The following is a 24,999-nucleotide window of genomic DNA, read 5'->3' as shown; positions in this document are numbered from 1 at the left end:
TGCACCAGTCTCTAAATTAATAAGCATGAGCATGTTGGAAATATGAATGTCTTTTAAGCTGCCTGCTCAGACTTTTAACATTCTGTAAACCAGGAGCAAGATCTTATTAATTTTTCAGGTGGCACGATTGGAATCTATTTTCTCCTTCAGTTGCCATGTGTAGATTACAGCTAACTTGAAACTTAAGTCAAAGTGTGTACGTTCAAAACTCTATGGACCTTATCCAAAATGTGTATAAAGTGCGTTATGGTATTTGTTGGATATAGTATGGCATAAAGTGCCATCTTCCATCAGAAGCAGAAAACCTGTGAGGGAATCTGTAGGGCTGTTGGATAATCAAGCAGCAAAAGGGGTACTCAGGGAGGGAAAGTCCATAGTCCGTTATTGAGAAAGACATGGGGGGGAAGACACTGCTTGCCCTGGATCGGTAGCATGGAACGTTCCTACGCCTTGGGGTTTGGCCACAGTGAGAACAGGCTACTGGGCTTGATGGACCATTGGCCTGACCCAGTAAGGCAATTCATATGTTCTTAGGTGACTACATAAAAAAAACAATATTTACGATGCCAAATAACAGATGAATCACCTTTGTGCCCTTTCTTTCCCGAGACCTTAACAGAAAAACAGGAATTGTCCCTCCCCACCCTCTTCCACCAAACCATAAGCTAAAAAAAAAGTACCAGAAAAGCAGGTATAGGACCAACTGGGCGGAAACAAATAAAAGAGGCCAGAAATCAGTTGCAAATTTTGTTTTAAAAGCTTCGGATCCCCCCTCCCTCGGTCGATTTCCCAAAGCCCGCCTGCAACGGAAACTGGGCTCGCAAGAGTGACGTACGGCTCAGTTTCTATCTGCAGCTGCCGCCAACAGAGCCCTCCAGGAAACGAGCGAGAAAAGTCCTCGTGACGAGTTTCTTCCATCTGCGAGGCTGAGGCGCGGGAGCATGGCCAGAGCCGCCAGCCCTTAAGAGCGCAAACTTTTTTTCCCGCCTCTGTTTGGGCTTCACCCTGGTGGCTCGGAGGATGATCACGTAAACGTGGCTTCGTTTTCTGTTGGCCCCTTTTCGGCAACATCTTTTTGCAAAAGGACGCTTTCGAGTGCCGTTGTTTGAGCAGTGCTGTTACTTTGGATTATTTTATTTTGGTTTTTTTTGCAACCATTGCGGACTGCAAAAAGACAGAATGGCGCGGGAGCCGAGAGGGGAACCGGGGGGGCCGGTCCCGGAGGAGGAGAAGAAGAAGAAGGTGAAGAGCAAGGAGGGCAAGACGAGGACGGTGCGATCGCGACTGCTGCCCCTGCCAGCAGAGGGCGCCGTGGCCGCCGCCAGCAATGAGATCAAAACCACCAAGTACACGGCGCTCTCCTTCCTGCCCAAAAACCTCTTTGAGCAGTTTCACCGGCTCGCCAACATCTACTTCGTCTTCATCGCCCTCCTCAACTTCGTGCCCTCCGTGAACGCCTTCAAGCCCGAGCTGGCGCTGGCCCCCGTGCTCTTCATCCTGGCCGTCACCGCCATTAAGGACGTCTGGGAGGACTATCGCAGGTACTGCTCCGACCGTGAGATCAACCACACGGACTGCCTGGTGTACAGCAGGTAACTAACGCGCGAAATCAGTCCGAGCGGAGGAGATGCGTTAACTGGGCTGGGAATGGGACGTTGCAGCTGGGTGTCTTTACAGCCCCGGGACAGAGGGGAGACGCGAGCAGCCTGCCGAAGGTGGGGCAGTAAACCAAAAATGGGAAGATAAGGTGATTTTGTTTCTGGCACGGTCAAAAAAATTGGAAACAGTAGAGGACTAACGTGTAGAAATGTGGAGATAAAAAAAAAATTCTAATTCCAAACCAAACGGTCTCCTAATAAAAGTTAAATTCGAGATGAAATGTCACTTCTAAGGATATTATATGTATCATTGTTGATTATTAAGTGATATATTTATGGTTATTTGTATGGATATGTTATCACACTTATTATAAGTTTAAAAATGAATAAAGATTTTTTTTTTTTTTTTTTTAAGAAATGTCACTTCTAGTTCCTTGCACTTTCATTAGGAGACCGTTTGGTTTGGAGTTGAATTTTGTTTCTGGACCAGATTTGGGAAGACAAGTCTCAGGACAGTACTGTATTTTAAAACTGAAATGATGGCTGCTGCTTTTCCCACCCTTTCCTACCAAGTCAGTTTGCAGCAGTTAACTTAGGGCAGTGGTTGATGCAAGATTCTGAATTTCAGACTATTTCCCCCATGAAGCATGTACAGTGTCCCACCTATAGAAGAGGGCGTTAGGTTTTGATGGCTGCCACGTTTGGGTTTTTTTTCCCCCCCGACCCGATTGTTTTACTCATCATTTAAATGTGGGCGAAACTTTACATCTCTCCCTCGGATCTCACCAGCCTATTTAGCTGCCAACTGTGCTCTTGTCTTGCAGACTGTAATGGAAGGCAATCGGCCGTTCTCTGCTCACACGGCTTGCTTTAGCCGAGCCTTTAATTTAGGTGGCAGACAGCCGTAAACCGTTTGAGGGCTCGACCGAGGCTTGCGGTTGGATGCAAGAATGTGAAACGTGTCAAAAAGTTTACACTGACACTGGCAGGCCCTTCAGGAAGGGAGTGAACAGGCAGCACACGCTGCCTTGCTCTTTCCAAACACAAGCAAAATCGCTTCTGCAGAATCCGTGGCCCGAGGGGGGAAAAAGGGATCAGTAATATCTAGCCCTTCACTTAGGATCTAATTCAAACCTTTTTCTGGGCAAAAGCAAAGGTGGCTTGGTTGTTTTTTTTTCTCCCTGTTAGGGAAGGAGATTGCTTTGGGAAACCAGGATTGAGGCTGTGAGCATGATTGACGTTACCCTCCATCTGGAAGTAGTTACTTTTTTCTGGTATTAGAATAAGTGGAAAAAAATTCAAGTAATTTATTAATAAAACCATAAAGGAAAAAAAAAATACCTTTTTTATTGGACTGATTTAATATAGTTTATGATTAGCTTTCAAAGGTAATCCCTTCTTCCTTAGATCAAAAATCCAGGTATTTTTGTTTCTTTCATTTCTGCATATTACCTTGGAGAATGGACTAAAGCCACCATACCTTTTCACTAAAGTAACGTGTGGAAGTAACTGACTTCCAATAATTTGTTTTTCAAAATACATATAAGTACAGTATTAGTTTTGCTTTCCAAAAGCAGTAGATAACACTTGAAAATGTGAGTGTATTTAACACATGGGCTGGGCAGGGCATGATGGTCTACCGAGCAATGTTCTGGTAGTATGACAGATAACGTAACTGAACTGTAATTCTGTGCTTATTACTGACAAGCTCCTTTATAGTTTGGTGTGGTAGACATTTTACTTTCTGAAGGGACACTCAGAGCAAAGGTGCACCTCTGAAAGAAGCAGCTTGAATGGGTCAATTGACTTTATTTATTTATATACCACCTATTACATTACATTGGGGGGGTCTTCTATCCCGCCAATACCTTTCGGTTCTGGGGGTTTACAACAAGAAATTAGCCTGGGCATTCCCAGGGAGATTACAAGGTTGATAGCTGTAGTTTGCATCGGGATCTGGGAAGGATGGATACGGTTTGGTTAGATCATTTGACAAATTTCTTGAATGGTATGGTTTTCAGTCCTTTCTTGAATGTTTTGTAGTTGGGAGTCATGGTCAGCAGATTTGAGAGGCGGCGGTCTATTTTTGCTGCTCTGGTGGCTAGTAGACGGTCATATATTTTTTTGCTTTTCATGCCTTCGGTGGGGGGTGGGGGTGCTTGAGTTCTCCTTGGTCTGGATGTGTTTTTCCAGATTAGGCGGTTGTTCAGATAGCTTGATCCATTTCCATTTAGAGCTTTGAATAGGGTGCAGTAGAATTTGTGTTGTATGCGTGCTTCTACTGGGAGCCAGTGTTAATTGCCTAAGCAGTTTACAATCGGCTACTCAAGCTACTCTGTCCAGGTGAGCTCACAATCTATCTAACGTACCTGGGGCAATGAAGGACTGAGTGACTTGCCCAGGGTCACAAGGAACAGCATGGGGCTTGAACCCCCCCTCTCCCACTTCAGGGTGCTGAGCCTGTAACGCTAACCACTAGGCCACACCTTCCTCTTTTAGTTTCTGATTAGTCGCCTAAAAAATAGGCACCAACTAATGCGGTTCTAAGTGTGATTCTATAAAATTTAGGCGCACTGTATAGAATCACACTTGGCGCTGCTTAAGTTGTCCTAGGCGCACTGTATTTACGTTGGGGGTTTTCTTGGCCTAAATGCCTGTGCTTAAATTAGGCTTAAGTCAAAAATAGGCCCCCAACTCAAACACATGCATGATCCGCCCCTGACCATGTCAACTTTTAACTACGTGCTTTGGACTAGGTGCCTACTTTTTATAGAATTGTGCTTTGCGAGTTGTGCGCCGAACTTTCAATTAAATCCAATTATTGCTGATTAAGCCCAGTAATCAATTAAGTAAGGTGCCTATATCGACTAGTTGCGCCAATGTAGGCACCTAACTTTAGGAGGACTTTATAGAATTTGGGGGGTTCATGAGGGTTACCATATGGCTCCAGAAAAAGGAAGATGGATTGTGACATCCGGGTTTTCCTTCTATTGAAAGCAATGGAAGTAAGGGGGACAGATCGAGACATCTATGTTGCTTTCACTGAAAGTAATGGAAGTAAAACCCGGATGGAAGGGGTAAAACGTGGACCTCACAGATCTAAAACCGCACGTCCTTAAAAATCTGAGGTACGTGCCACTTTTAGTCTCTGACTCTGACAGACCTCTATGACAATTTAGCTCTGACGGATCCTAATGCTTTTCCCTCCCTATGTTGAGACTAGCGGCAAAACTTTTGCCCTGAGGTCTGTGCCACTTTTAGACTCAGCATAGGGAGGGAAAAGCATTAGGATCCGTCAGTGCTAAAATGTCATAGAGGTCTGTCAGAGACTAAAAGTGGCGCATACCTCAGATTTTTAAGGATGTGCAGTTCAGATTCTTGAGGTCCACGAGGTCAAATGCACTGCAGAACTTTGCACAGATTTTTACCCCCCCTCCCCAAACCCAGCTATTTGCCATCCAGTGTCATATCGCTGGGGCTTTCGGAATCAGCGTGGAGGGAGAGATCTGGTGGAAGGGACGATCGGGCTAATTAGCAAAAGCCATGGTGCGCCTCCTCCCTCCTTAGCCATTAGGGAAGGCAGAGCCGGGGGCCTGAGCTGAGCATGCAGGGAAAGCGGTGGAATAAGCTAAAAGGCGGACTTTAATGTCTCCATTTTATAGATAAGTGCCTTTTTCTGCAAGTAAACTGTAGCGCAATACACTTCTCCCTCCGTATTCGCAGTGATAGGGGATTAAGTCAAGTTTCAAGTTTAATAATTGTTTTGATTAATCGCTTTATCGTATTTCAAAGCGATGAACAAATTAAAATTACAATTTCTGGGGAATAATACAAACAGAACAATACATATTAACTTACAATATTATAAAAAATATATATATATATTTTCCAAAAAAAACAAACTTAAAAACACAAGGAAAGAAGGGAGATGAAATACAAATCATTATAGGAAAGTAGAACAAAAAAGGAAAAATACAAAATGAATAACAAAAAAACAGTGTAATATAGTACAATAAAATATTCTAGACTGCAGTAAGTTTCGTCAATTATCAAAAGCATCTTTAAAGAGAAATGTTTTTAAGTTACTTTTGAATTTCTCAAGATTCTTCTCTTCCCTTAAATAAATTAGAAGGGCGTTCCATAACTGAGGTGCCGTAACAGAAAAAATAAATTGTCGTCTTGTATTGATGACCTTAAGGGATGGAATAGTTAATAAATTCTGTTCATTAGATCTAAGGGTTCTAATTAGAGAATATGGTATCAATAATTTGTAAATAAACGCTGGGGTTTTATTAAGAAGGGTTTTGAAGGTGAGTATGCATAGTTTATATGTTATCCGGTGGGAGACTGGGAGCCAGTGTGCGTCTTTTAAAAGAGGTGTTACATGATCAAATTTCTTAGTTTTGGTTATAAGTTTTATGGAAGTGTTTTGAATGATCTGTAATCGTTTTATTTCACTTAAGGAGATTCCTTTGAAAAGGGCATTACAATAGTCAATCCTGGAGATCACCAATGAATGAATTAGGATGTTAAGTGATTTAGAACATAAGAATTTTGAGATTGATCGAATTTGTCTTAAGGTTGTTTTAATAATATTACTAATGTGATCATGAAAATTTAGTTTGTGATCAAAGGTCACCCCTAAAATTTTGGTATTACTAACTAATTGTAGGGGAACATTTTTTATAGAAATGGGAGCAGTAAGGGAGAATATGGTGAAACCACGAATAACAAATGGGAGAGTGTGGCGCAGTGGTTAAAGCTATAGCCTCAGCACCCTGGGGTTGTGGGTTCAAACCCACACACCTTGTGACCCTGGGCAAGTCACTTAATCCCCCCAATGCCCCATGTACACTAGATAGATTGTAAGCCCGCCGGGCCAGACAGGGAAAAATGCTGGAGTATCTGAATAAATTCATGTAAACCCGATCTGAGCTCTCCTGGGAGAACAGTATAGAAAATTGAAAAAATAAATAAATAAAATAAAATAAATGCTGGGAATCGGTGATTTTCTCTGTGTACGCTGGGAATCAATGCTTGGAAAAACACGCCAACATTTTTATCTGCACTCATGGATGATGTAATTTGGAGGGAGGAGCCAGCAAGCTAAAAACCACGAATAATCGAAACTGCAAGTGCAAAAACCGCGAATATGGAGGGAGCAGTTTTCTAATAGTAGGTATCGTGCGTTTCAGTGTCCAGTGTTTAAAAAAAACATGCATAATGGATTGAAATTGGACATTTGGTTCACAGTATAACTGGCACTGTGCTTTGGCAGACTTTACAGAATAACTTTTGAGGTGTGGTAGAGACAAGGGCATGGCCGTAGCCAGCAGGCTGCAAGGGGGTGCACTTGTACCCCCAACCAAAAAATGAATGCAAGCAATTCTTCATATTTTAAAACATGAGCCAAATGACGTTTTTTTTTTTCTTATTATTCTGTTAAGATATTGCTTTTCACGTCCTGATCTGAAGAAAAGATCTGAAGAAAAAGGGTTGTGTTTGAAAGCTCATCATGTAATGCATACAGTTAGTCCAATAAAAAAAGGTATTACCTTATTTCCATTGTTTTTTTGTTTTATTTCTGTATATTACCTTGGACTAACACGGCCACCACACCATTTCACTCCTATCCTGTGCAAAATCTACATAACATAATAAATTTCTAGACCGCATAACCCTAAGGATGACAATTTTAAAGAATCGAATATAAATGATAGTATAAATGATCTTTTGAAAACCTACTTGTTTGTAGTGGAGCTTAAAGGTTTTCATGCACATGTGTGCCATGCAGATCGCGTGATCTAGTCCAGTGTTTTTCAACCTTTTTACACCTATGGACCGGCAGAAATAAAAGAATTATTCTGTGGACCGGCATCGGTCCGTGGACCGGCGGTTGAAGAACACGGGGCTAAGTCATGGGCCAGATCCCACCCATCTCTACCCAATCTCCACCCCAGACCCCGCCCCATAATAGTACTAATTGCACCTTGCACGTCCCGTGCCTCATCTGGAAGCCTTCCCTCTGACGTTGCAACGTCAGAGAGAAGGCTTCCGGTTCAGGCGCAGGATGCCCGTAGGAGCCACTGCCTGTGGCTTTCTGCACTAAATCAGTTAGAAAGAGGGAGCTGGCTCGAAGATAACGCCGCATCGATCACACCGTGGACCGGCGGTTGAAGAACACTGTTTTGGGCCTGATGCACGTGCTGGCCCTGTGGACCGGCAGGAAATTTCTGTGGACCGGCACCGGTCCATGGACCGGTGGTTGAAGAACACTGATCTAGTCCACAAACCTATGTTAGGCGAATGCTCTCTGACTGCTTCTGTTATTCAGTCTTCATTCAGTAGGTCTAAAACCAACTTTGTGATGTGATTTACAGCAAGTTAGTTTAATTACTTGGTTTTTGGTATTATAAGTGAAATGGTGGATATAAGGAAATTTGGGGGAGGTAAGTTCTCTCTTTTTTTTTTTTTTTAAATCTTTTGAATGTCTTTAACATTTCTTAATCCTCCTGGTATTCTGTGCTCCCACCTGCGTAGAATTCTGCACAAGCTGTGCATAATTCTGCGCAGACCTGACAACCCCCTCTCCCACTTCCCCTGTGCAGTTCTGACCTCCAATTGAACCCTCTCCCTGTGTGAAGACAGTTTTTCTTAACCTGCAGGCCCTCCCAAAGCAGCAGCAGTAGTCAGCCAAAGGAGGCAGTGCTGTAAGCAGACTATTTGCGGCCGGCCCCACCAGGGCTTTTCCTCTGCCACGTCACTTCCAAGAAAGCAGCCAAGATGATGCGATGTAATAGAATATTGAAATCTCATCGTTCACATGTAATGTTATATTAATTTGAGTCCTTAAATACAGTGACCCCTGATGCAGGCAGTTTGGTTCGCCAAAACACATTACTACGTTGGGGTCACTTTACTATATATCTTGGACTGAAATAAACAAGCATTGTTTTATCCTGCTGGCTCCTGTGGATTGATTGTCCATTGCCATTTTCCACTGTTTTCTTTGTCAACATATGGGAAGTATGACCTCATGTCGCTTCTGCTCCACTGAGTCCTGTTTTATGATAATGTAAGTTGGCCTGGTAGGGCCGGAGTGATTGGGGAGACTTATTGTCACATTTCAAAGCAGAAATAGGGTCAGACAAAAACTTGGTACTGATCACTGAGGGGCTGATCCTCAAAGTTTGGCACTAAAGCCCACAATACAAACCCCTTTAGCACAACAGTGCAGAAAACTACCTAACCAATGCTCAAAGCAAATGACATTATACGTATGGATAATTCACATTATTAAATTGAAAGCAAGAATGTGCCTGGTGCATGGCACAAGGGTTTCATGGTGTACGCAGCTCTTGTGTGCATACTAAGACAAAACCGGAAATTTAAGCACACTTTAGTGCTGCTGTTCTGCACCTTTAAATATGAGCTTTTCAAAAATTTGTTTGCACTCAAAATTTTTTTGAAAGGCTCATGTTTTTCTGTACTTAAATAAGAACTGATGTATGCTTTCACGTTTTGTTTTTATTTGGACTCGCACACATTTATTTCTCCCTATCGGTGCTTAGGCTCCAAGGGATTCCTTCTTCTTCCAAAAGAAGAAAAGCGGCAGTTTAATTAGAGAAATTTGACAAGATATCCTTTCCCCAAACCCCTCTAAATCACCTCTGAACTGGCGAGTTTTCAGTGTTATAGGCCAATTGCTTTGGGCATTGAAGCGCTGCTGTCTGAGCATTGGGAATGAATACTAACTGACCTCATTTGCATCCATTTCAATACAATTTGCAGCATTGTTTAAAGCACATGTTAACATCCACGATCCAACTCTTTGAGTACGGTTACCAGATGTCCGTGAAAACTCGGATATGTTCTCTTTGTAGAGGGCTGCCTGGGTGCCTGGTTGGACTTTCCAAAACCTGGTAGTTTGTCTGGGTTTTGGAAAGCCATGACCTCCGGCCGTGTCTGGAGGGCTTCTGAGCATGTGCAGATGTTGTCTCGCACATCCCAATGCTCAGAGAGCAGCACTTCAGTGCCTGGAGATCGGAGAAGAAAGATGAGGCTATGTGGGGGCAGGGGCGTAATGGGGTGGATCTGGAAGCAGAACAGGGCTGGGGCATGTGTCCAGGCTTCTATGTTGGAAAATCTTGTAACCCTATCTTTGAGCATTCTATGTACAATAACATGCATACAAATTGAGCACTGACTTCTGCTTTGTTCTGGCTCAGGACCTGGGAGCTAGGTTTAATTTCCACTGCAGCTCCTTGTGACCCTGGTCAAGTCACTTAACCCTCCATTGCCCCAGGTAAAGAAATTAGATTGTGGGCCCACTAGGAGAAGAAAGAAATACCTGCATATAGTACATGTAAACCACTTTGTTCCTACAGAGAGACGGTATATCAAGTCCATGACCCTTTACCCCTTTTGAGAATCGGCCCCTGAGCCAGCCTATGCAGGGTCTGGCAGAGCAAGAGTGACAGGCGTAAGTGCAATTTGTCTGGTTACTTTGGGAGGGTAAAGGGTAAGGAAACCATGTTGGCAGAAATGAGAGGGGGACCAATTCAGCATTAGCGTCTGCAGCATTTGGGGGAGTACTCCCCATGCCTTCCCCAACTACTCCTCTGGTGATAGAGAAACACCCTCTGCCCATTTTAACTGTGGTGATCTCACAAAAAAAACATAGTAGCGTAGTACATGATGACAGATAAAGACCTGAACGGTCCACCCAGTCTGCCATTAGTTATATCCATTAAAAATTAATGATTAAATTAACTTGTCTCTTCTTTGATATTTCTGGAAAATAGTCTGTGAAATCCACCTGGTATTGTCCTAGGTTCCAAATGCTAAAGTTGCCGTCCAAGCTCTCTCCAGCCTATCCAACCATTTTGTTTGCAGGATATCTACCATAAGTCTGGCCAGTAACATCCTCATGTTCCAGGTTATTGGAGTTCCCATTGAAGCCCTCCCCAGCCCATCCTACACCAAATCATCACATATGGGACACAGACTGTGCAAATCTATCCAGTACCGGCCTTATTTGTTTAATTTACATCCTTCGTTATAAGTGGAGTCTGGGAGGGATGGAGGGAGAGAGTGGAGGGCATTGAGGACAATCTGGGGGTTTTGGCAGAGAGGAGAGGTTCATTTTATAAAGTTTTGTTTTTTAAATTAATGTTTTTGGTTTCTATCCCCCCTAATTTTTTTTTTTTTTTTAATAAACAAAACATGGAAAATGCAAAAATAAGAATTAAAAACCAAAATTCTCTCACTCAAAATTATGTGCCTTCATGAACAGATTTATAACTTTTCTCAAACATATACAAAGACAGACTTAAACAGTAAGAAGCTGGTAGAGAGTGGCATGCTTTTGATTAATTGTTGCAGGTTGAAAAGAAGGTGTGTTTTTTATCTTAGCAAATTTTGCTCAGATGTATTGTACTAATCCTGAAAGCTGCCATTATTTATCAGATTTTAAGTTAAAAAAAAAAAATTGGGGTCAAGGTATAAAGATATCTCAAAAAGGAGACTTTGTGTATTAGCACTACCCAGAAAATGTGCTTACATAAAGCTTAAATCATGCTATACAAATGTAAAGATCATCTCGGAGACATGGAGGGGCTTTTTCAGAAGGTAACCCCCCCCCCTATTTTGCCACCTCACCACCCAATCATTGCTGAATCTTTCATACTTTAAAGCAGGGGTGTCCAATGTCGGTCCTCGAGGGCCGCAATCCAGTCGGGTTTTCAGGATTTCCCCAATGAATATGCATGAGATCTATTTGCATGCACTGCTTTCATTGTATGCTAATAGATCTCATACATATTCATTGGGGAAATCCTGAAAACCCGACTGGATTGCGGCCCTCGAGGACCGACATTGGACACCCCTGCTTTAAAGTATTAAATAGTGCCAAATTTGTGCCAAATTCATACCAAATAAATATTAGAAAACCTAAAATTGCTTAACTTAAAGAAACCAAGCTTTAAGTTAAGCAATTTTTGGATTTTCTAATATTTATTTGGTATGAATTTGGCATTATTTAATGCTTTAAAGTATGAAAGATTCAGCAATGATTGGGTGGTGAGGTGGCAAAATAAGGGGGTGGGGTTACCTTCTGAAAAAGCCCCTCCATGTCTCTGAGCTGATCTTTACATTTGTATAGCATGATTTAAGCTTTATTTAGGCACATTTTCTGGGTAGTGCTCCGATATTATAATATTATTTATCAGATAGCAGCCTGCGCTCTCTTGGAAGAGAATGGGATTTGACAAAACTTGTCCCCCTCCCTCCCAAAACAGCCAGGCAAAGAAAACTTGCTGAATTTACTGTAGGTGAAATTGAAAGCTACATCCAGGAGTGGAAAAATATTTAGAAAATTTGGGCACCAGCCAGATCTTCTAGGAGTTGAGAAAAAGCTTGAATCTTTTCCATTTTGTTTTGTGCTTGATTTGCTTTTTCACATATTTTTTTTTTTCATTTTGTATATGTATGCTCAGGGGCAGAAAGAGAGCTTTTGTTCCTTTTAAGCTGTTAGTATTTTGCTTTAGCTCCTGGTGTATTTTTAATTTCTTTCCTGTGTTTTTTTCCTGCTTCTGGACGAGACATCTGGGTGCCTAACCGACTAGAAAGCATTTGGAATTTGCACTTCCAAATCCATACATATAAATATGTGAAAGCTGAACCAGAATTTACCATAAATGTGTTCTGTAGTGCTGTTTATCAAAGTTTTTAGATCACCCCTTTTTCCGTCTCTCTAATTCTTTCCCCTTGCAAAGAAAGGGTTGCAAATAAGCATTTTACAATTACAGTGCAGCATACTTTTGTAGCAGAACATTAATTTTGTGTCCCCCCATAATCTAGCATGCCCCCCCCCCCAAGTTTAAGAACCATTGCTTTATAGCGGTGTTTTCAACCCAGTCCTTGGGATATACCTAGCCTGTTGGGTTCTCAGGATACCCACAATGAATATACATGAGACAGATTTGCATACAATGGAAGTAGTGCATGCAAACTTATCTTGTGCATTCATTGTGGGTGTCCTCAAAACCTAGGTGTGTCTCGGGGACTGGGTTGAGAACCCCTGCTTTATAGTCTTGAAAAATGGGGCATTAAATAAAACTTCTGTTTATACATTTACTTTTGTATCTTGTGATTCACAAATATGCTTAATACTGGGGGAACTTTTTAAATAGCCTGCCTACTTGCAAGATAAGCCCTCTTATTGGCATGTATATGTCTTGTAGCTAATTTTTGGGCAGTTTCCTCTTCAAAAATTGTCTGCCAGGTAGCTGTGTACAAACATAACATAAGCGTAGCCATACTGTGTCAGACCAATGGTCCATCTAGACCAGTATCCTGCCTCCACTGGTGGCCAATGTAGGACACAAGTCACTGACAGAAACCCACATATTTAAAGTTATACAGATAAAGCTGCTGAAAATCTATGTGTGTTAGTATTGAAAATCCATGTATAACCTTAAATGGATAGTTATAGGTTTAAAGGTTTACCGTATTTTTCGAACCATAAGACGGGTGGAAAAGGGGGTACATCTTATGGACTGAATACACCGCGTGCCTCCCCCCCCCCCGGTACCTTTTTAAAGTGGCGGTGGTCCAGCGTGGTCTCTTGCTGGACTTCTGCCTTTCTCTGCAGAGTGACGCACAATGCAGGTCCCATGGCACTCTGTGATTGGCTGCAGTCACTTACTGACTGCAGCCAATCGCAGAGCGACGCGGAACCAGGCAATAAGCGCAAAGGATGCGCTCCTGCATTGTGCGTCGCTCTGCAGAGAAAGGCAGCCCTCTAGCAGGATACCGTGCTGGACCATCGTTACTTAAAAAAAGGTACCGGGGGGGGGGAGGGCGCTTTGGCCTGCATGCTGCTTCTTCGGGCTATTTTGGGCTTTGGGCTGCAGGCTGCTGCGGGGTTCCCAGCACCAGACGCACCTATGTGTAGAGGAGGAAAAACCAAGAAGAAAAAAATTCTGCATCTTATGGTCTGAAAAATATGGAATATGTCTAAGTGGTGATGTGTAACTAGGAGCTAGATGCACTAAAGTCAGCGATTGTCTAATGATTGTCACTAAACCAGTTTTGACTGGTTTAGCGATAATCAAATTTGCTGACCCGATGCACAGAATGGCTCACTATGTGGTTTTTTGCTTGATCTGATTCAGCCATGCAAATAAGCTCTTTAATATTGCTAGCCAAGCAACTGATGTACTAACATCGCTTCCTGATGCACACAAAAAATTGATCGCTTTCAGCGAAATGAAAAAAGTGACTGGTCAAGACCAGTTGCTTACCTGTCCTACAAATACAAATTAATATATTTACAACATGGTGAATGTTTTTATTTTTTTTAATTTTTATTATAATGGACACAAATGCTGTGTGTGTGTGTGTTACACCAGCACATTGGCAGGAGGCGCCCCCCCCCCTAGAACCATCCCCTACACTCCCTTCTTGCCTCCCCCCCCCCGGTACCTTTGTCAGAAGTTGAAAGTAGGAGGGTTGCTTGGTCCCTCTGGCTCCTAGGCCCACTAGTCCAAAATGGCAAGCCTTCCGCTCCCCGGTGCATCATGTGATGCACAGAGAGGGGCCTAAGGTCTTAATCTGGCAGGCCTCTGAACAGGAGGGACCAAGTGTCCCTCCTGCTTTCAACTTCTGACAAAGGTATGGGGGTGGGGGAGGTTCAGGGGAGCATCCATTGGCAGGAGGGAGTGGGCATCCCTTCTGCCATGTTCGCTGCCACAGGTTGCTGAGGCAGGAGGGAGTGGGCATTCCTCCTATCTCTCTCGGTGGGGGGGGTTTCGGTGACCCACTGCTGTCCTTGGGGGGTAGTGATGGCTGTAGTTGGGAGGGGGTCTGGCACAACATTTTTTAAAAATGGGTCAGATATTGTGCGTTGAGTAACAAGCGCAACATCTGTGTTAATTTTTTTTTTAAAGGGGGGGTTTCTTAACAGCTGAGTGGCAGTGGCAGGAGGCCATTTCGGGGCTTCCCCTGCCGGCTTCTGCACATGTGTGAGTCGCTCTCGCAGTGATCCATCAGATGGGAGAAATGGGGATTACAGCGAACCTCCGCGCAAATCATTTGCATGCAAACTTGTTTGTGCATCAGTTGCTCTTTTGGAATCGGCCAAAAATCGGATCGCAGCGGACCCATGTGATATTACTGACCCTGTTTAGTGCATCTAGCTCTAGGTCTTTAAGTTTTTATATTTGGTGACTAAATTTCATCATTATGCATAATTTTGTTTTGCCCCAAACTATACCCTTTGTTTAAGCATACCTTTTGTAAATAGTCAGTTTCACTCCAACTGGAAATTTGTTTTAAAAAAGCATTTAGGAGGTCAGTACAGCCTCTAACCAGGTAGATTGCCTGAATGTGGGCCTCACAGTATTTTTCACTTGCTATTTCTGCAGGGCGTTAAGAATAAAACAGTATGCATGTATTTGAAAATCAATCTTACTGAGACAGTTTTGTTTCTCTGACCTAACCCTGACCTAAATCTGGGAGTGCCTGTTTTTGAGGCCAGTTAAAACACATGTGTTGTGAAAGCCCACACATACTTTTGACTACTCTGTGAGGGAAAATAATCAACAAGACAAAGCTACCTGGTTTAAAAATACCTTTAAAAATTTTCATTTTGCTTGTCCAATAGTCTTGTGTTTAACAATTTAGTTGGCAGTATCCTAATGAAAAGAAAAATTTCCAGAGTCCAAATTTAAATTGTATTTTTAACTGGTTAGTGCATGTAATGTATAAGGATTCTATTCTCAGGTATATATAGGTTTGTTGGTTAATAAGATGTTCTTTCGGAGCTGCCCTAAATCTTTCCTGGAGGTATACATAGCTAGTCAGGTTTTCAGGATTATTAATATGAATATCCATGAGGTAAATTTCAATACAGCAGAAACCCATTATGTGGGCCTTTTTTAATAAAGAGATTTCAAGAAGGCTCATACAGATGCCTGACTTAAGTATGACTCGTACTTAAGACCGGTGTTGCGGCTTCATTTGATTTCACTGAGCAGTGTTTCCAGTGGCATAGACTCCTACACTTCTACTGTAGCAGATTCAGGAATGATGCATGACCACATTAAGAACAGAGTGAGGTTGTGCATGCTGTACCTTAGAGGAAACACTGGTAGGGACAGTTGGCCCTTTTGTCAGCTGGGAGCAGAGGTAAGCACCAAGAATCTTAAAATCTACAAGTTCTGAGTTACATTTAAATCTGACTTAAGAACAGCTTTTAAAACATAACTCGTTCTTAACCTAAGGACTGGGACTGCCTGTACTTGAAATCTTTTCTATAAGGAAAAGTAGGTGCTTTCCTTTCTTTACAGAACATTAGAATAACTGAGTACGAGGTATATATGTGCATATGAGTTTAAGTGTGAGGGCTTATGCTAGCCACAGAATTGGAGTAAATGCTTCTAGTTTGGGAAGATATGTATCTAACTTACGTGAACATAAATTACAGAATGCAGGTCAACAATATTTTTATCTGAAATTCTAAAAACTGTACCTTTTTGTAATGTTATGCATTACCAATCTGTTTAAAAAAAAAACCAAAACAAAAAAAAACCCCTCACTTTTGGCATCAAAAGTGAAACCTGACCCCAGAGTCATCTCCAAAGAATTAATTCTATGCTGATATTACTTCAGTTCATTTTTATCTGTCACTCACTCAGTTCATTTTATCTCTCTGAGGTGGTGCTGGTGGCAGCAGCGATTCATATTCGCTGCCTGCTGCGGCCCTGCAGGTTTCTCTCTGCTACATCCAGCTGGTGTGGGAACAGGACACGGCAGAGAGAAACCTGCGAAGTTACAACAGGCAACAAATATGAACTGTTGTGGTCACTGGCAACACCACATTCCAAAACCCCCAACATTTTGAAATCTGAAATGTCTTTGATCCCAAGCATTTCAGATAAAGGGCTGTTAACCTGTACTATAATTTACGAGCATAAGTGTTCATCCTGCCCATTCTCCACCCAGACTCTGCCTATGTGAATGACCACCTGAAAAATATTTGCCATTGAAGATAGGTGTACACTTACTTACCGAACAAGGAAACAAATAGACAGTTGATCTGCAATGGTCTCCACAATGCCATGCAAGGAGCAGATCATGGGATGGGCAAATTGTTCAGTGAAAGAATGTTAGAAAGAGGGGTCCCTCAAGGTTCATCTTTATCGCTGCTCTTGTTTAATCTGTATATGACTCCTCTAGCTACATTGTTGGCTAGTTGGAACATAGAGGTCCAATCTATTTGCGGATGATATCCAGTTGTTTTTTTGTGAAAAAAAATTGAAAAAATGATGAAAGATATTAATGGGAAATTGGAGAGGTTGTTGGAGTATTGTGTTCAGGTTTGGAGACCGTATCTGTTGAAGGATGTAAGAAGACTTGAAGCGGTCCAGAGGAGGGTGATGAAAATGCTAGGTTTGTGCCAAAAGACCTATGAGGAGAGATTGGAAGCCCTGAATATATATACCGTAGAGCACAGGTGTCAAAGTCGGTCCTCGAGGGCCGGAATCCAGTCGGATTTTCAGGATTTCCCCAATGAATATGCATGAGATCTATGTGCATGCACTGCTTTCAATGCATATTCATTGGGGAAATCCTGAAAACCCGACTGGATTACAGCCCTCGAGGAGGGACTTTGACACCCCTGCCCTAGAGGAAAGGAGGGACAGGGGAGATATGATTCAGAGGTTTAAGTACTTGAAAGGTATTAACGTAGAACAAAATCTTTTCCAGCGAAAGGAAAATGATAAAACCAGAGGGCATAATTTGAGGCTCAGGGGTGGGAGTCTCAAGAGCAATATAAGGAAATTCTTCTTTATGGAGAGGGTGGTAGATGCCTGGAGTGCACTCCCAAGAGAGGTGGTGGAGAGGAAAATGGTGACGGAGTTCAAAAAAGCGTGGGATGAACACACAGGATCTAGAATCAGAAAATAATAGTAAATATTGAAGCACTAAGGCCAGTACCGGGCATACTTGCACAGTCTGTGTCGGTACATGGCTGTTGGTTGAGGATGGGCTGGAGAGGGCTTTAATAGTTTGGATGGTGTAGATGGGCTGGAGTGAGATTTGACAGATACTTCAATAATTGGAATCTAAGCACAGTACTGGGCAGAGCTTTGGATTCTTGCTCAGAAATAGCTAAGAAGAAAAAAAAAAAAAAATTAAATTGAATCAGGTTGGGCAGACTGGATGGACCATTCGGGTCTTTATCTGCTTTCATCTACTATGTTACTATGATATAGTGTTGAATGTGAAGAAATCAATAGTAATGTGGGTGTCACACCAGAATAAACTATTGCAGTCTGTGCCTAAGATCAATAGTATATGAATTTGTTATTGGTGGAAAAAATTAAGACCTCGGGGAATCTACTGTGATCTTTATATTTCATATAAGTGTGGTGGTTAAGTTGCTTCTTTCAGCTGCGGTTAATTAAACCCTGCGGTAGCCAGGGTTTTAAAGCAGGGGTGTCCAACCTGCAGCCCCTTGAAGTATTTTGTCGAGGGCGATGCAGTGTTTTCCTCTGCTGCCCTCGGGTGTTTACCGTCTTGCCGGCTCCCTCCTCTGTCTTGTTGCTGCGTTTGCACGGCCCCAGAAAAAATTTTTTTGGCCAGTGCGGCCCAGGGAAGCCAAAAGGTTGGACACGCCTGTTTTAAAGGCTTACATTTCAGGTGCTTAAGTTTTTGGAGAATCGTATTTAGTGGTGCCTAAGTCACGCTCCACCCATAGTAACGCCCACGTAGGTATTAGGCATCTCTAAGTGCTATGCCATAGGCACCTATCGCTCAATTAAATTTTTTATTATTGAGCATCAGGAGCAGTGCAGAGCATTAAGCACACCAGACTGCACTAAAAACCGCTTCCGCGGTATTTTAAAAGGGGGAGGGGGAGTAAGTTAGGTGCCCTTTATAGAATCAGTCCCTTAATGTAGATTGGTATGTTTGAATCACAAGACCCATTGCTGGGTGTCTTTTCTGGTGGAATCAAATATATAGATTTGTTCAGCTGTGAAGTTTTCAGCATGGAAAATCACAAATCCGCAGGGAATAATCCATGGTAGAAAAGGGGAGGGGTGAGAGGGCACAATTGGGGAAGTGGAGTTTTCTGGTTTATCGAATACACATACTATTTTGTTTTTTTGTTTTTTAATTTGCATCAGGGGTGTTTGGTGTTTATTGGCTAAAACTTATTATTATTTTTTTTGTTTTAAATCTTTATTGATTTTCAAACTTTGATAATGCAATACAATTGGTAAATCATAAATACTGTATGGAACACACTAATAACTAACTATACAATTATTACAATTATACAAGTGTGTGTATGTATAGGGCTAAAACTTAAAAAACAGAAGCCTTATACATACACACACTTTAAAAATGCTTATTTTGGAGAGAGCAGCAATAGAGGTACCTGGAGCCAGTAGCAACCCTCTCTTTGTCATCACCATGACTGCTGAGAATAGTGGAGGTTCCTAGAACAATATCAGATGGCACTCAATGATGTCATCTAAGAGAGCTACTGAGCGAGTAAAAAAAAGTGTGTCTGATTATGGTGTGTGGCTTTGAAACATACCTGAAGGAATGAGCCTATAATGGAATACACCTTTGGAGCCCACTGGAGTTAAAAAAAAAAATGTTGACAATATTGGAATAATTCTGTGTAATTCACTGGTGGTGGATCTAGTATTCTACTTCATTAGGAGCTCTCTGGAGAAATGGAAAGGGTAAAAGCAGAATATCATGAATATCAGCTCCTGTACTTTCATTGTGGTTAAGAAATCTATTGAATTGTCTTTGAGTTCCAGAGGTTGTTAATTCCATCCTGCTGTAAGAGAAAGGATGGATTTGTTATCTCCTGTACACCTAATGAGGGCAGTGAGGTAGATTTGTTGATTCTCCCTGTAGTTTATTGCTCTACTGTTAAAACCATGGCTCCACCCTGAACAATAGCTGTCTCCTTAGTGATATCTAGCAAATTATTACCAGAACAGAGTTTAATTAAATGATCCTTTGACTGATAATGCAATTTCACTAGAAAGACTAGAGAAACTAGGAGAGAGTGATAACCATTGAACAATTACGAACAACAGATTACGAATAATTGGAAAAATTGGGATAGGCTGAATTATAGCTTTTGGTGGAACTCTTTGTGTCACATATTCAAAATGAAAAGGATAATTGCCATGCAGCAGGGAAATTTTAAAAAATTTCAGGTTATTTGGGAGCCATTAACAAGATACTGTAAAGATTGAAATTACTGCATAGAATAAATATTAATTTTTTTCCCTTTTGTTCATACACGTCCAGGGTAGGGTGGGGGGTGGGAATATTTTATGATTTCTTTTGCTTATGAACAACTTTTGGGTATAAGGGAGAGAGGGGATATTTGATGCGAGTTAGAATTTGATATGTTAAGTGATGTTAAAGTATAAATGATTGTATTATATGTTACACTTATTGTGAGCTTTAAAAATGAATAAAGATTAATTTAAAAAAAACTACAAAAAACAATTGTCAACATTACAAACCACATTGGATTTAGGGATTAAGGGCTAGATTCACAAATCTAACCGATTGGTTTGCGACCAGATTTCCCTCCTGCACTATTTACTAACCTCTCCAGCGATCTGCTTCAAATCCGTACATGCAAATGAGGAGAAACTCATGCAAAGTAGGCAGGGATGCAATTCACCAAACAAATTTGGGACACCGATTGGGCTGGCCAATCAAGAATAGAAGCGACTGCTGGGAACCAGTCGCACACATCTCTGCCGACTCTCCTGCTCCACTGCTGCCCTGCATTCCTCTGCCCCGATCTTCAGTTTTGGTTTTTTTTTTTAAGCCTGTCCAGTCCTGATCTTACAGTTCTGCCGCCTTCCCTGCAGTGCGAGCCTGCGGATTTAAAACAGGGCCGCATGCCGCATTGCAGCCCCTTCTTTAAACCCGTACGCTCACACTGCAGGGAAGGCGGCAGAGCAGGAGAGTCTGGGTGGCAAGAGCAGGGCTTGGCTGGAAGGGGAGAGCAGGAGAGTCAGCGCGCGTTTAAAACAAACAACAAAAAAAAAACCCCGGACACAAAACGCATGCGCAGACCATCTGCAGGGAAAGCAGATGGTCTGCGCATGTGTGGGGATTGCACACCAGCTATCCGTGCCGCCAGATGGGGATGTTCCTCCGATCGCCCCCATTTGCATATTGGAGTTTCAAAAATCCGTCGGCCCTGCCCGAATTGGACATGGAGCGGTCCCGATTGGGCAGGTTCGTGAATCTAGCCCTAAGGATATTTTGAGAGTCCCTTTCAGCTAGAAGCTCTGGAGAACTCATTTAGATCATAAGAACCTGTGTTTTGTTTTAAACTTACCTCGAGATGCCCAAGCGGAGATGAAGGAGCACAGCTGGGGCCTCTCGGAGCTCCGGTGCACCCGGAATGGGTAATATAGATGAGCTTATCCGCCGCATGCAGAACGCCCTTCAGCAGCCAGATGCTGTCCCTGAATGGGCGGAATGGAGGCGATCTCTTTGGGACTAGAAACCCACACTAAGCCTTGACACGAGGGCTCTGCCCCCATGTCCTCAGGTTACCAGCTCCCCGCGGGGGAGCTTTCCAAAGAGGGAGCTTGTCCTGCTCTGGAGGCTGGTGAAATCTGTGAAGGGAGCATGAAGCCACACTCTACATCTGCAAGAAAGTCTGGATGCAGGGACTGAGGAGTCAACTTCTGAAGGGGACGGACAGACCCAGGAGAGTGCTCAACAAGGAGAACCATCAGCTGGAGAAGAATTTGCAGACCATTTTCCCCGTCTTCAAAAACCCTGGGAGGTAACATTAGAATTCTATCTGGGACCTGGTTGCTAATATTCCAAAATTAATAAAACCTAAATTTATTCAAATAGAAGAGAAAATTAAAGGTCAAGCTAAGGATATTCAGAACTTGAAATTAGAAACTTTGGAGTCTAAAAAAGCAATTGTCAGCATTAACCAAGAGATATCAAAGACCAAACAGCTTCATGAAATACTTGTTAAAGATAATACCAATCTTGGGAGGAAGCTTGAGTCTTTGGAAAATTTCTCCCGCAGTAATAGCTTAAGATTGGTGAATTTTCCTAAGGTCTCAATGATTACGGTACTCCTTGGGAGATGCTGAAAAGATATATTGGAAATTTTGGGATTGTCTGAGGAAGTGATACCACCATTCACACAAGTTTATTATTTTCCTAATAATCAGCAGAAACAGCAGCAAGAGGTTGTACAGGAAACTTTGGATTCCACTTTATTGGAATCCTCAAATAGTGAAAGGGCAGTGCCTGCAACTTTATTATTAACAGTGGCTCTGGCCCCAGATAAAAACTGGCTATTGAGACTTTTCTTTAAAAATAAACAGAAACAATTTCTAGGAATGCAGATACAAATGTACCCCGATCTCGCCAGAGAAACCCAGAGACGTCGTAAAGAATTTCTACTACTAAAACCAGGAGTGTTAACCTTGGGCAACCTTTTATTTACATCACCCATGCAAATGTATAGTGTATTATTCTTCACAGAAATATGTGTTGTTGGTTTTAACCTTTCCAGCTGACGGCTTTCCTGTCGTTGTCACATCTGGAGAAAGAAAAAGATAAGATCTAGCCCTAGATAAGATGGATTTTTAGGGAACCCCGAGTTCAGTTTAGATCAGCCGTAGCATTCTTTAGGATATATTTTTTGTTACTAAAATTGCTCTCGTTCCATCTTGATCCTGTGTGGAGGACTTGAGTTAAAATTTAAGTAAATTTTATGTTATGGACTTAACTCTGATTAATATGGTTATGTATTATTGGCTTTACAGTCTTGATTTAATTTTGATTAATATGGCTATGTATTTTTGACTAAATTTTACTTTCTGTACAAATGTATACTTGATAAATAATTACAAAATGATAAATAAGAAAAAAAAGATGCATTTTACCACTAACTCGTGCTATTTTAGTACAGGTCTCCTTTGATGCCATGAGGCCTAGCTACTAATAACTGAGGTTAACAGTGAAATTGCATGTATTAAGAGAAGCCCATGTTGATAACTTCTCCCCTACATGTTATGTTGTAAAAGCATGGTTGCAGTTGAAGAAACTGAAGGAGATTTTGATAGATTGATTCCTTGTACAGTACAAGTTTGGATTTTTCAGGGTTTCTGGAAGATTCTCTGGATAATTTATTTATTTAAAAATTTATATACCGCATACAACAATGCAGTTTCCATATCACATACATAAAATCTTGTTTCCTTGCGATTTCCACATATAACGTAGACATGTCTGGACAATATTCCCCCCAAAATAAAGTATCAGTATATCAAGTCAAAACAGAATTCACCAATTAAAAAAATAAGACGTCAGATCAAATGATCGATTCCAAAGTAAATATCCAAATCAATTCACATTTGCATACAAAGCAAATCTAATTCCAGCAATTCAGAAATACAAACAGGCTTTAAATCATACATTACTGTCAGGTAAATCCTAAAGATGGAATAAGCATTAGCATAGGAAGGCATTGGCAATAATATAACTGCTTATTCTGTTAGAAGGAGAAAAGGAGGGTAACACAAGATAAATTATTTTAAAATCTTTCTTTTTAAAAAAAAAGTGTGTGTAATGGATACAAGATGTAGCTCTTCTGTGAAGCAGCTCATACCACACAATGTGGCAGGAAAGTAATCTTGTACTTGATGTCTAGCGTTTTGGCTTCTGGTGAGGACTTTAAATTCCCATGAAAGTTTATTGGTCATAAAGGGAACAATTATGTTTTTATGGAGCATGTTAATTTGGAAAAGTTTTTTGCTTGGCAAAGTGTGATTTTATTTTGTTTTCTTAAGCTTTGATGCAGTTGGGTTAGCAGGAATTTGGGTTATAACGCAAGTCAGAACATAAGACAGAATTTTGGTTTCATCCTCTTTAATTTCCTTGGTTTATTTTTATTTCTCTCCTTATGTGGGCTAGGAACGGTAAGTAATTGATTTGGATGATGTCGTTTGTTATTCTTAATGTTGGATGATGTCGTTTGTTATTCCTAATGTGTATATTTACAGGATTTTCTTTGTGAAATAGATCTTCCTGCTCCTAGTTTTGTATTGTAGAGTTTTGCGCATACCACTTCAGATGTACTGTTATTTCTCTTGTAGATGGTAGATGTTCCTTCCATGTTTATCGAGACAAAATTGCAAACAAATAGGTTTCAATTGGATATAGCATTTTCTGTTTGGAAACTAGAGGATTGATGAGTGGTGCTAGATATTTGGGATCTGTGACCAACCTCATTTTTCCAACATAGTTGATCTATTTGCAGCAGGGAGACATCTGTTCAGAACAGAGTAGAAAAAAGAAATTAGAAATTTGTGGAGCACAATGGGTGGAGTTGCTATAAAAGCACTACGTACTAACGCTTTTTACTCTACCCATGATGTGATCCAGCAGGGGACAACCACCCACACATATCTGATACTAATTTACATCCCAGAGCCCACCACCTTAGATAGTTTTACTCTTGCCTTGAGTATTACTAGCTTTTGGGGTCACCCTTATTTTTTCTAAGCTTCCACTGGTATAGTTTGCCTGATTACCTGGGGGGGGAGGGACAAAAGGTAAAGAGGTCATATTGGCAGTGGAGAAAGAGGGACCAGTTTAAGATTAGCATCCACAACATTTGCAGGAGGGAGTCCTTATTGCCCATCCCAAACTCCATAACTCCTATTTCTTCTATGGAAGATTATATATAGAAATAAAATAAGGTGATACATTTTTTTATTGGACTATCTTCATTTTTTTATTAGCTTTTGAAGGTAACCCTTCTTCAGATCAGAAATAAACAAATGTTGATAAATATTAGTGTATATAAGTGGTGATGTCACAAGACGAGGGAGGGATGGGCCAGTTGAGAAACTGGAAGAGTTGGTGGGAGAGAGACAGAGAAGGATGAGTGATAAGAAGGTGGCAAAGCTGTATAAAATTCATGGTTGTAATGCAATAGAAAGCCAAGGTCTTTAAGTCTTGTCTGGTGTGTATCAAATGTTTTATCATTTTGATTCCAATTTTTAATATGATATCTGTGTAAATTGATGCTAGTTTTTAGCATCTGGCTAGTTTTCTCCATGTACCGTATTGAATGATACGTACCACATTAGAAGATCAGCATGTCAAGGATCCCCTTATGCTAAATGTTTTTCCCACGTGGGTGACTGTAGGATCCTGTAAAATGTGTGAGCACAGTTTGCAGTTTATTATATTACAGGGTTATGTGCCATTCTCTTCTATATGATCTTGTATGGGGAGTTTGTTATCATGAGTTTTTGTTTCAGATTAGGTAGCTGTTGGAAGGCCAGCATGGATGGAG

At 41.5% G+C, this 24,999-nt stretch overlaps 1 protein-coding gene across 2 annotated transcripts in view; it reads left to right on the top strand.

Annotated features, from left to right (window-relative positions):
• Positions 1-747: 747 nt before the first annotated feature.
• ATP10A (ATPase phospholipid transporting 10A (putative)) overlaps positions 748-24,999 on the top strand; it is a 297,371-nt gene continuing 273,119 nt past the window's right edge. The window contains exon 1 of one of the 2 annotated variants that reach the window (XM_033948248.1): positions 748-1,592. In XM_033948248.1, coding sequence (XP_033804139.1) covers positions 1,180-1,592 — 413 coding nt within the window. In that variant the 5' untranslated portion in view covers positions 748-1,179. The remainder of the gene's footprint in view (positions 1,593-24,999) is intronic. The other variant, XM_033948247.1, reaches the window with a different exon arrangement.

This window comes from Geotrypetes seraphini, chromosome 6 (genome assembly GCF_902459505.1).
Source record: "Geotrypetes seraphini chromosome 6, aGeoSer1.1, whole genome shotgun sequence".
Classification (NCBI taxonomy): Eukaryota; Metazoa; Chordata; class Amphibia; order Gymnophiona; family Dermophiidae; genus Geotrypetes; species Geotrypetes seraphini.
Note: the sequence above shows the minus strand (reverse complement) of the source record. Positions and strands in the feature narration are given on the sequence as shown.